Consider the following 12644-nt stretch of genomic DNA (forward strand, 5'->3'; position numbering starts at 1 on the left):
GGCCCCCGGGCGGGACCACCCGCGCACACCCATGCGCGCACACACACACACACGCGCACACACACGGTCGCCTTGCACGCCCCGACAAGGGGACCACACACACGCACACACACATGGCAGAGGCAGCTGGAAGAACAGCAGGAGACAGACAGACAGACAGACGGACAGACAGAGGCAGGCAGGCAGACAGGAGGGTGCGTGGGTGGGGGAGCACACGCCCGGGCCGTGCACACACACGCAGGCAGGAACACACCTGGGTGTGCACACGCGTGTGTGGATCCACGGGCACACACATGTGGATTCTGTGTGTGTAAAAGTGTGCCAAGCAATGGGTAGATGCGAATTTTGTGTGCACACGGAGGTGTAAATCCACGCGCACGCACAGGGATGGACACGCAGGGTCCCGCACACGCTCACACCGCTACCCAATCGCTCTCACGGGGACCGGTGTCCCGCAGTCGGGCCCAGCCCCACATTGCGCCCACTCCCCGCGCTGAGCTTTCCCCGGCTCCCCACCACGCCCCAGCCCCCCGTTCCAGCCCTCCTTTCCCCCTCTCCGGGCTGGTTTGTCCCCCCAGCCCCCTCAAATTGCCCCCGCACCCCGTGTCCGCCCCGCCAGCCGGACCCCTGTGCCGGCGGGGCGGAAGGAGGGGGAGCAGGCGCGGGGGGAGGCGGGGGGTCCCTCCTCCATCCCTCCTCCTCCATCATCCCTCCTCCTTCCTCCTCCTTCCTCCTCCCCCGCCGCCCGCTCGGTGCCGGTGCCGGTGGCCGGGCAGCGCCGAGCCCCGCGGAGCGGCATGGCCGGGGGCTGGGGGTGCTGCCGCCGCCCGGCCCTGCCCGCAGCCCTGGGGCTCTGCCTGTCCCTCTGCCTGCTGCTGCCGCTGCCCGCCGCTGCCTGGAGCCCGGCCCTGCTGCCGCCCTCCGCCCGCAGGTACCGGCACCGGGAACGCGGGGATGCGGGCACCGGGTACCGGGCATCGCCTGCTGGGGCTACCGGGGACTCTGGGTACCGGGGGCACCAGGCAGGCACGGGCAGCTGCGAGTACCGAGTACTTGGCAACAGAGGCATCAGGGACCCGGGAGATCCGGGCACGGGTGACACCAGGGACGCAGGGATGTGGGCACCTGGGAGACACCGGGGATCTTTGCCAGGGGTCCAAGGTAACAGGCATGGGGACATCGGGTGTAGGGAGCATCAGGCGCGGGGTTCTGTAGGTGCTGGGGGGCTCTGTACCAGGCGTGGGGGCACCATGGACCGGGGGTCTCCGGCTGGTGGGTACTCCAGGGAGGGAGGGGCTGCTGGGGTGGGGAAGGCTGGGGGTAGTGGGAGATACTGGAGCTAGCTGGACTTGCTGGGGCTGGGTGTTTCTGGGGCCAGCAGGACTTCCTGGGGGGTTACTGAGCCAAGCTGGACTTCCTGGGGGTATCAGAGCTAGCAGGCTTAGCAGGGTGCTGGGAGTAGCTCGGGCTACTGCGGCTGGGGCTGTTGGGGTTCTGTGCTTACTGGGGCTACCGAGGCTACTGGGATGGACTGTTGGGGCTGCTGGGCATACTGGCACTACTGGGGCTGCTGAGACTCCTGGGACTGCCTGGGCATACAGGGACATGCTGAGGCTACTGGGGCTGCCTGGGCATATTGGGATACTGGGGCTGCCTTGGCATGCTGGGACTACTGGGAGTGCTGGGCATACTGGGAGTGCTGGGCATACTGGGAGTGCTGGGGTTGGCGAAGAGTGAACATCCCCAGCCCCAGGGTCCTGCCCGTCCCTCGGAGGTGGCCCAGCCCGGGGGTCTGGGGGTGCTGTGGGGGGCTGTGGTCCCTGTCCCGCCGCAGTGGCAGGGGGGTGCCGGCGAGGGGGGGGGTTGTTTACAGGAAACCCTTTGGCTCTGGCCGTGTCTCCGGCACCGGATTGCCGGGACCTCCCGGTTCCGCTCGGCTCGGTGAGGCGACGGGCAGAAGCCGCCTCATTTCCCCTTCCCTTCCCGGCCAAGCCCAGGAAGCCCCCGGCGCCTTGGCACAACCCTGCCGTGTCCCCCCGGGACCCCCCAGGCCAGCACCCACGAGCCCCCACCCCATCCCCCGCCATCCTATCCCATCCTTCCCTGATGCATCGCTGGGATCCCACGTGCCCAAGTCGAGGGCACAAAGCCAAGCGGCTGATTTTGGGAATGGGAGTGGGATCCGGAGCCAAACCAGGCGTGGGCTTTGCCCCAGGTGGGCACAAGCCCTAGCAGGAGAGCCCGGACCCCCTCGGTGCCAGTGCGGTGCCGGGTGGGCCAGGGTCACGCCAGGCCACGCGGGCACTCACATGCCAAAGCCTGCCAGCTCCTGCCCCGCTCCTGGGAGGGCATTCCCCTTGGGAAATGAGCCGGGACGCATCCCCATCCCATCCCATCCCAACAGACATTTCCACAGCTGGAGCTGGCACCGCCCAGGAGCTGGATGCCCCTCCGCGGGGAACGATGCCACCCGGGACCCCCTTGGTATGGCAGGGTGGCAGCGGGAGCGTGGCGACAGCCCCGGCGGGCTCCGTGCTTCCATAGCCCTGGCACGGTGCCCGCCTGGGACTCTGCCCAGCCGGAAAGCCCTGTGCCACCCGGCTGTCCCCCCCCGCCTCCGGCACCTCCCAGACAATTGTCCCCCCGCGGCGCCCGCTTGTCCCTGCTGCCACCGCCTCCCTCCTCGCAGCGCTGCAGCGATCCCGAAAAGCTCATTTTTTGACACAAATTGTGCAGCCTTTGAGTTTGGACTGCCGAGGGCACGGCGAGTCCTTCTCGCCGCGGGGACGGGGACACGGCGCTGGTGTGTCCTCCCCTGCCCGGGGAAACTGAGGCTGGGGTGCCCGGGGAGGGGGTGGGCAGAGCCTGGCATGTGGGGCAGAAGAAAGGAGCCTTTGTGTGGGGTGGGCTGGGGGTGCGGGGGGGCTCCGGGCCCCGCTCCAGGCCAGCCGGGCGCCAGCGCCATGCCGGGAATGCAGCAGGAATGTGGGGCCCCAGCTCCCCCCACGTGTCAGAGCAAGGCTCCCCACAGGCACCCCAAAAACTGGCATGGGCATCTCCAAGGGTGACAATTTGGGTGGCAGTACCCCCATGGTGTCCCTGCAGAAGAGCTGGTGACATCGGTGGTTTCCCTTCCAGCAACTGGTGCTCCTACACGGTGACACGGACGGTGTCATGCCACGTCCAGAACGGGACCTTCCTGCAGAGGGTGTTCCAGGGCTGCCGCTGGCCCCTGGCCTGCAGCGGGGGCAGGTGAGCAGGGCCACCAGGGCCACCAGGGAGCAGGGACACCCGGGATGGTCCCAGGACGGGTCTGAGCGCTGCCCCTCTGTGCCACAGCTACCGCGCCGTGATCCGGCCCCTCTACAGAGTGACCTATAGGACACTGACGGCGCTGGAATGGCGCTGCTGCCCCGGACACACCGGAGCCAACTGCGAGGAAGGTGGAAGCTGGTGTGGGTGGGGGTTCTGTGCAGGGTGGGGAGGTGGCACCAGGGGCTGTGGGACATGGATGGCAGTGTCACTGGATATGGGTGAAGAGAAGGACCTATGGATGGATGATGGATGGGTGGATGATGGATGATGGATGGATGGATGATGGATGAATGGATGATGGATGGATGGATGATGGATGGATGGATGATGGATGGATGGATGATGGATGATGGATGGATGGATGATGGATGAATGGATGGATGATGGGTGGATGATGGATGAGGGATGGATGGATGGATGGATGGATGGGTGGATGGATGGATGGATGGATGATGGATGGATGGATGGATGGATGGATGATGGATGGATGATGGATGGATGGATGATGGATGGATGGATGGATGGATGGATGGATGATGGATGGATGGATGGATGGATGGATGATGGATGGATGGATGGATGGATGGATGGGTGGATGGATGGATGATGGATGGATGGATGATGGATGGATGATGGGTGGATGGATGGATGGATGGATGATGGATGGGTGGATGGATGGATGATGGATGGATGGATGGATGGATGGATGGATGGGTGGATGGATGGATGATGGATGGGTGGATGGATGGATGGATGATGGGTGGATGATGGATGATGGATGGATGATGGGTGGATGATGGATGATGGATGGATGGATGGATGATGGATGGATGGGTGGATGGATGGATGGATGGATGGACGGATGGATGATGGATGGATGATGGATGGATGATGGATGGATGGATGGATGGATGGATGATGGATGGATGATGGATGGATGATGGATGGATGGATGGATGATGGATGGACGGATGGATGGATGATGGATGGATGGGTGGATGGATGGATGGATGGATGGACGGATGGATGATGGATGGATGATGGATGGATGATGGATGGATGGATGGATGGATGGATGATGGATGGATGATGGATGGATGATGGATGGATGGATGGATGATGGATGGACGGATGGATGGATGATGGATGGATGGATGATGGATGGATGGATGGATGATGGATGGACGGATGGATGGATGATGGATGGATGGATGATGGATGGATGGATGGATGATGGATGATGGATGAAAGGATGGATGGACAGATGGAAGGATTCTCCCATGGGTGAGCAAGTGTGTGGATGTTGCTGTGTATAAATGTCTGTCTGTGCCCATGGATGGACAGATGATTGGACAGGTGGCTGGACAGAACTCCCTGGGTGGGTGAGGGACTGCCCCTGTGTCCAGAGGGATGGAGAGAGGTCCGGGTGGGTGGGGCAGTGGATGGACAGCCATATGGATGGAAGTGGGGGGGCAATGGCTGTGCCTGGCATGGGGAATGGAAACAGCCGAGGGATTGGGTGTGGGTGGATGGACAGACAGACATTCCTTGGCATGGCAGTGCCCATGGGGGGTGCAGCCCCCCACCCACACGTGGCTGTGTTGGGGTGGGCAGTGGATGAATGAGTGTGAGGCTGTGCCATGCGTGGGGGGACGAGTGCTGCCAGCTCCTGACAGGGGGTCTTTGTCCCCATTGTCACCACATCCTCCTCTTCCTCCTCCCTCTCCCCCAGGACCTCACTGCGGGTCCCAGCCTGGCTCCAGTTCCGTGGGATCCGGGGCTGTGAGGGCAGCGGGTGGCACCCGGAGTAGGGACACCCAGGGGTGGGGACACCCTGGGGTGGCACCGAGGGTCTGCAGGGCAGCGGGTGACCCGGGGGATCCGCAGGCAGCTGGGTGGGAGCAGCGCTGGGGGCGGCGGGGGGTTCTTCCTCCTCCTCTTTCTCCTCCTCCTCCTCCTCCTCCTCCTCCCCCCTGCGTGCTTGGCCGCCTGCCCCACATCTGGCCCCACTTAGGGCTGTCCCCTGCAGCACGGCGGTGGCCGTGCCGGGGTGGGGTGACAGCGTGGGGGGGCTCGGGGGCCACCTCTGCTCCAGACACCCCTTTCCTGCCGCGCTGGGTGGCCCCAAGCCGTGTCCTCAGGGTCCCTCTGTGGGAACAGGGACTGGGACCCCACCCTGGGGTGTGGATGTGGGCAGTGTCCCCAGGATTGTGTCCCCCGCTCCAAAGCCACCCCCAGAATGGGGCTTTGGGCCAGGGGGTGTTTGGGGAGATGGGGTTCAGGGCTGGGGGAGGGGGGGGAATTGGGGGTGCTGGGGCTGAGTTTGGGGCTGAGATTGTGGGGGTGATCATGGGGAGATTTGGGGGGTCTGGTTAAGGACCGTGGGTGGGTTTGGAGGGTTGTGGTTTGGGGGATCTGGTTCCTGCTCATGGAGAGTTTTGGGGGGTCTGGTTCAACCCGTGGGTGGGTTTGGGGGATCCTCACTCAGGGTTGTGGGGTTGGGGGTCTAAGGCTCACCCAGAGCAGGGATGGAGCCCTGCACCCCCCAAAAATGTTGGAGGGAAGTACAACAGGAAGGTCTCCCACAGGAGGCGATGCCCCACAGGGGGGTCCCCCCGTGCTGAACCCCCTTTCCTCGGCAGAGGCTCACACCTTGCTCACCCTGCGGGGCCCCGGGCGCCCCAGCACCGCCCTGCGCCGGCCCCCCCTGCACCCCACGGCCTTCTCAGGTGGGTCCCTCCCCAAAAACCCGCTGGGGTGGGCACACAGGGCTGGGTGCCCCTCGCCCCACCGCCTGTACCCCCGATTTCCCCCCGCAGGGTGCCTGAACTGCAGCCGTGTCGGGGAGCTGACAGCCCGGCTCGCCACCCTCGAGGCGCAGGCAAGTCCCAGTTTGGGGTCTGGCCACCTCCCCCTGCACCCCCCGAGGGGCACTAGAGCCCTGGGGGTCACCTCGTGCCCACTGCTGTCACCCACCCCTGCTGTGTCTTTGCCAGGTGGCCCGGCTGGCAGCGGCCGAGCCCCCCACCCCAGCAGCAGCCAAAGGCAGCACCCCGGGCAGGGGTCCCGAGGCCGGGCAGCTCTGGGGGTCCCCGGCCGCCCGCGGGAGCCCTGGGGATGACGGTAAGGCAAGGTGACAGTGACAGTGACAGTGCCACCTGGCAGTACCCACAGGGCTGGGAACGTACCTGGGTGTTGTCAATATTTGGGGGTGCAGGACCCCTCATTTTGGGGGAAAACAGGGCTGTCCCACCCCAGCTGTCCCCAGCTGTGACACTGAGCCACCCGCGGGGACAGGCCAGCACTGAGGGGGTGGCTTGTGCTGGGGACCGGGTGTGGGTGGGGCTGTCCCCGGGGTCCCCCCTCAGGGTGCTGCTCTGCCGCAGGGAGATCCGGCTGGAGGGGCCCCCCCGGCCCCAAGGGCGACGTGGGAGGACGGGGACCCTCGGGAATTCCTGGAGTGAAGGGTCCAGTAGGGCCACCAGGTAAGAGGGGACAGTGTGGGGGGACCCCAGCCTGGTGCCTGGCCCAGCCGAGCCCCCCCTTTCCTGGTGGGCTCAGAAGGGCTCCAGCGCTGCACAGCTTTGGGCAATTCCCAGTCTTCACCCTCCTCTTCCTCCCTGCAGGTCCCCCCGGCCCCCCAGGACCACCCGGCCGGGATGGAGCCAGGGGGCTCCCCGGAGAGAAGGGGTTACCCGGGCCCCCCGGCCCCCCGGGCCCCCCTGCCCCTGTGGGGCCGGCGATTCCCCGACTGGCTGAGCCCAGTAAGGGGGGCTGGGCTGGGGGGTCCCCTCCCAGTGTGACCCCAAGAACGGCACTGGGTGGGGGCTGGGCGGGGGCGGAGCTAGGGTGGGGGTTCTGAGCATCACCTGGGCTGGGAGTGATGTGAGAACCCCCAGGCCGTCACTGGGGTCCCAGGGGTGAGATGTGGGGCACTGGGCAGCACTGGGGACCCCCGGGCCATCACTGGGATCCCAGGGATGAGATGTGGGGCACTGGGCACAGCCGGGCACCCCTGACATCACCAGCATTCCAGGCATGAGTTGGGGGGCAGTGAGCACTGCAGGGGACCCTCTACCAACATTGGGGTCCCAGCAATGAGGTGTGGGGCACTGGGAAGAGCTGGGGACCTCCCGCCGTCATTGGGGTGACAGGGACAAGACACGGGGGAGAGCAGGGGAGGGGAATGTGCTCCCCCTGTATCCCCAGGTGATGCCATGGGGGGCCTGGCCCCAAACATCCCCCTCCATTCTCCCCCCAGGGGACTCTGTCCTCTCCAACACCTTCACCGAAGCCACCAGGAGCATCGTGGGTCCCATGGGACCCCCCGGACCCGTGGGGCCAATGGGTGAGGGTGTCCCCCTTTCCTTTGTCACCCTTCAATGCTTCTGGGTGCCCCAACACGGGGCTGAGCTGTGTCCCCTCTCCTTGCAGGTCCCCCTGGCCCCCCAGGTCCCACTGGTCCCCCCGGCCCCCCAGGACCCGATGTAAGTGCTGGGGTGAGGGACACGGGGAGGGCTGAGCCCCCGTGTCCCCCCAGGGCTGATGTCCCCACCTTGTCCCCGCACAGGGCAGAGCAGGAGCACCCGGAGCTGCCGGGCCCCCCGGGGAGAAGGGGGACAGGGTGAGTCCCCCCAGCTCTGCACGGTGACAGGAGCTGGGGGTGTCAGTCGTGCCCCCCGGGGGTTCTGACAGACTCTGTCTCTCGTAGGGTCCCCAGGGCCACCCGGGCAGCTGCTGGTGTCCCCTGTGGTGGCCGTGTCAGGGTGGGGTGACAACGCAGGGAAGTGGTTTGGTGGCCAGCTCTGCTCTCCTGGGTGACCCCAAGCCGTGTCCTCAGGGTCTCCCTGTAGGGACAGGGACTGGGACCCCACCATGGGGTGTGGATGTGGGCAGTGTCCCCAGGATCGTACCCCGCTCCAAAGCCACCCCCAGAATGGGGCTGGGGACCACGGGGATGTTTAGGGGATGGGGTTCAGGGCTGGAGGGAGATGTGGGGGAGCTGAGGCTGAGTTTGAGGGATCTGGTGTGTGGGCACGTGTGGCCATGGGGGGTCTGGTTCAAAACCATGGGTGGGTTTGGAGGTTTTGGGTTGGGGAATGGGGAGTGTGGTCATGGAGGGGTTGGGGGGTGTGGTGTGCAGTGATGGGGGGGTTTGGGGGGTCTGTGGGGTCTCAGCCATGGGGTGTGCCAGCACCTCCCTTGGCGGGGCTCTGGCCGTGCCCCCAGGGTGCTGATGGCCTCTGTCCCCCCGCAGGGTCCCCAGGGCCACCCGGGCAGCCGCGGGCAGGACGGGGCTCAGGTACGTGGGTGGGGCGGCCCCCCCCGGGCACAGCCCCCCGTGCCCCCCGCTGCCAGGCCCTCTCCTCTCTGTGTTTCAGGGCGAGCCGGGCCCCCGGGGTGAGCCGGGCGAGAGGGGCACGTGGGTAAGTGGCACCGGGGACACCGGGGACACCGGGGACGGGAGGGGAACACAGAACTAACAGGGGCTGGCTGGGGGTGATGGGCACCGGAGGACCCCGACACCCTCCCTGCTGTCCTGTGCATCTCGTCCCTGGGACCCCGATGATGGCAGAGGGTGCCCAGTAATGCCCAATGTGCCCCACACCTCATCCATGTCCCCCCAGTGATGTCCTGGGTGTCCCCAGCTCTGCCCAGCGCCCCAGCAGTGGCACTGGGAGTCCCTGGCTGTGCCCAGTGCCAATGTCACCTGAACAGGGTGGTGGGGCACAGAGTGGGCTCAGACCCCCCGGGGTACCCCCACTCCTTCCCCTGCCGTCCTGGTGAGTCGGGGGGTCCTCCTGTCCCCTCCGTGTCCCCCCCACGGGGGTGGCCTGGGGCCATTTGGGGTGCAGCTCCCCCTGACCCCGTCCCTCTCTTCCCCAGGGGGAGGGTTTGCACCAGCTCCGCGAGGCGCTGAAGATTTTAGCGGAGAGGGTTTTAATCTTGGAAACAATGATTGGGCTCTACGGTGAGTAGGGGGACGGGGACCCCCGGGGTGACCCCCAGCAGCAGGTCACCAGGTCCCCATGATGTCACGGTGGCTCTTGGGTCACTGATGTCATGGAGCTGCAGGGAGGGGACCCTTGGCAGCCCCTCCTCATGCCATGGGGGGACAGGGACAGCAGGGTGACCCCCTCCAGGTGACATGCTGGGAGGTCACCAGGCCCCCATGACATCACGGTGGCTCTCGGCCATCATGACATCAGCCGTGCACGATGTCATCACCCACATGGTGGCATCGTGGCCAGCACTGGGGGCCACTAAAAGGAAGGGCCACCAGGGTCCCCCCATCCTCACCCCCAGCTGAGCATCCCAGAGCCCCCTGAGGCACTGCCCACCTCGGGCAGGAACACCTGTGACAATCTCGGTGTTGAGGACAAGCTAGTGGCCCTCTGAGAAGGTTGGGGACATGTCGCCCCACGTTTTGGAGAGCTCAGTGTGCTGGGGGTGGCAGAAGGAGCACTCCCAGCTGGGGACACCAGTGTTCCCCAGACAGATTGTGGGCATGTCCCCCCAAATGTCAGGGGGCTCAGCGTGCTGGGGGGTGGCAGAGGGAGCACCCCCAGGTCAGGGACATCAAGCCACAGGGCCAGCACAAGGGACCCCCCTGTCCCCATGGACCCGCAGGGATGGGGGAGCCCCTGGCACCCCTCTGAGACCCTCCTAGGAGACCTGGCACCCCCTCCTCGTGCCCCGGCACCCCCATCCCGCTGGGGCTGCACCCCTGCCATGCTGTGCCACCCCTGCCATGCTGTGTCCCCACCTCATGTCCCCACCCCGTGTCCCCGTGCCGTGCCCGCCGCAGGGCCAACGCGCTCTGCTCTGCTCTGCTCTCTCCCTCTCCCCCAGGCCAGTAGCTTCCAAACCCTCCTGCGGCAGCAGGCCCGGCTGGAGGTCCTGGCTAGAAGGGTCACCTTGCTGGAAGCCATCATCTGGCCAGGTAACCGCCCTCCATCCCGCCCCGCATGAGCCTGGAGCGCCGCGGCACCCCCGGGAGCGGGCCTGGAGCACGGGGAACAGAGCCCCGGGAACGGGCACTGCAGAGCTCCGGGGCCATGACACAGCCTGGAGACCTGTTTGGATTGAGAGGGGCAACCATGATTTAGCCACACAACCATGGAGAACCTCTTGGATTGAGAGGAGCAACCATGGAAATCCTCGTGGATTTGGCCACACAACCATGGAGAACCTCTTGAGTTGAGAGGGGCAACCATGGAAATCCTCGTGGATTTGGCCACACAACCATGGAGAACCTCTTGAATTGAAAGGGGCAACCATGGAAATCCTCCAGGATTGAGAAGCGACCATGGAGATCGTTGTGGGCCAAGGGAAGCTCTGGGGTTCCCCAAGGTTTAAGGGAGACCATGGAGAGACCCTCACTCCAAAGGAGCCCATGGAGACCCCTCTTGGATCAAGGGGACCCGTGGAGGCCCCCCAAGGCCAAGGGAAATTCCAAAGCCCCTCTGGAACCAGGGTAGACCATGGAGCCCCTTTTGGATTGCAAGAGGCAACCACAGAGCCTCTCTTGGGCCAAGGGGAGCCCTGGAGCTCCCCAGGGCTCAGGGAAATCCTTGGAGAAGGGAGACCATGGAAACCCCTCAAGCCAAGGGAGACCATGGGGACCCTCTCAGACTGAAGCAGCTCCCAGAGCTCTCGTTGTCCCAAGGGATTCTGCAGTGCCAATCCCCCTGTGCCAGGATGCCCAACGGGGCATAGGGGGTGCCCCAACCCTCATTCCCCCTCCCCCTCCCCATTCCAGCTGTGCTTTTCCACAGGGTTCCAACCGGGGGTGCCAGGCAGGGGTGCCAGCTGGGGGGTCCTCGGCTCCTCCAACCCTTGGGGACACCCAGAGCCACAGGGGGGCAACGACCCCCATTCTGTGGGGCAGAACACCCACAGCCCCCAACGCTGATTCGGGGATTTTGGAGGGGGAGGATGATATCCTGACATCGCTTTTCCTCTCTTCCCGCAGAGCCAGAGCCCGGCTCGGGCAGCGGTGCCACCAGCACGGCGACCCCCGGGGTGCCCCGTGGCAAGCGTGGCAGTGGCCAGCCCCCCTACCGCATCGTCACCGCGCCCCGCCGGGCCCGCCCAGAGCCGTGACAGAACCGGGGGCGTCACCCGGGTCACCCCCGCCGTGCCACCCTGGGGAGCAGGATGGGGTCACCCCCCGTCCCCCTCTTGGTGCTACTGGTGGCACCGCCCCCCCCGCTTCGCCCCCATCGCCGCTGCTTGAGCCCCCGGCAGGGCGAGGGGTGTCCCCAACCCCATTGCTGTCCCCTCCCTCTCCAAGGTGCAGCTCCGAGGGGATGGATTTTGGCTCGTCCCATCCCCATCGGGCACCCCAGGCTGGGGGTGGGGGATTGGGGGGGCTGGAGGAGGGGACCCCCCCCGGGTGGGGACCCCGCTGCGCCACACGCTTCGCTGCTTTGGGACCCGCGAGGTCATTAAATGTCCCCAAATCCGTGTCCTGTGGTGTCGCTTGGTGTACCAGGGACCTCCCAGGGGACGCGGGCACCTATGGGGGCAGGGGGATGGGATGGGATGGGATGAGATGGGGATGGGATGGGATGAGATGGGGATGGGATGGGATGACATTCAGGGACACCCAGGGGACACATGGCTGTGCCATGGGACACCCACCCAGGATGTGACACCATTCCATGCAGTGTCACCCCTGGGACAGGCAGGACACGCTGTCCCTACCCCCCCTCCCGTGCCCTCACGGCACGCGCCGCCGGCAGCGTGGTGGTTGACGTCACAGCGACACGGCACGGTCACGCCGCCGTGCTCACCACGGGGACAGCGTGTAGTGCCAGGCACAGCACGGGAACCCAGCCAGCACCGGCGGCGACACTTCTTGGCACGTGACCTGTGACACCTGCTGACGTCACATACAGCCCATGGTCACTTGCTAGCTAGTGACCTCATGTGCCAGGAGGCGCCATCGGGCGACCGCGTGACACCCAGGGCACGCCGCGTGCCGCCGGGCACGGTGTGTGACGTCACATCGGCCCCGCACCGTCCGTTACGCCGCAATGACATCACTACGCCGGTCATGACGTCACGCCCCCGCCGCGCCCACCGCTCCGCCTCGCGGCCCCAGCGCCTCTTGCGCGACGGTCCCTAACGGCCGCGGGCCGTACCATTCCACCACCCGGCGGGGGGGCAAAGCGCCCAGCGAGGCCGCAGAAACGCGCTCCGGAGAGGCGGCCGCTGCCCGCGGGGCCGTCCCGGTTCTCCGCGGACGGTGAAACCGGCAGGCGAGCGGAGGAGCGGGACAGGCCGAGCTCCCGGAGCGCGTTTTCCCGCCGGTCCCCCCCGGC

The 12644-nt window shown here is 66.0% G+C and overlaps 1 protein-coding gene across 3 annotated transcripts; it reads left to right on the plus strand.

The window, feature by feature from the left end:
- Positions 1–797: 797 nt before the first annotated feature.
- Positions 798–11784, plus strand: EMID1 (EMI domain containing 1). Of its 3 annotated transcripts, none has more exons than XM_033075741.1 (15): positions 798–931; positions 3139–3252; positions 3340–3443; positions 5958–6044; positions 6135–6196; positions 6312–6438; positions 6702–6800; positions 6942–7079; positions 7577–7663; positions 7750–7802; positions 7886–7939; positions 8573–8617; positions 8697–8741; positions 9202–9286; positions 11291–11784. In XM_033075741.1, the coding sequence occupies exons 1-15, from the start codon at positions 798–800 to the stop codon at positions 11419–11421; spliced, it is 1365 nt and encodes a 454-aa protein (XP_032931632.1). In that variant the 3' UTR covers positions 11422–11784. The 3 variants fall into 3 exon arrangements, 2 of the variants coding, with proteins under 2 accessions (XP_032931632.1, XP_032931631.1); XR_004419671.1 differs by lacking the exon at positions 798–931 and adding an exon at positions 10168–10258 and having other exon boundaries at positions 1795–3252; positions 5904–6044; positions 11291–11376; XM_033075740.2 differs by lacking the exon at positions 798–931 and having other exon boundaries at positions 1793–3252.
- Positions 11785–12644: the final 860 nt, after the last annotated feature.

This window comes from Catharus ustulatus, chromosome 18 (genome assembly GCF_009819885.2).
Source record: "Catharus ustulatus isolate bCatUst1 chromosome 18, bCatUst1.pri.v2, whole genome shotgun sequence".
NCBI classification, from domain to species: domain Eukaryota; kingdom Metazoa; phylum Chordata; class Aves; order Passeriformes; family Turdidae; genus Catharus; species Catharus ustulatus.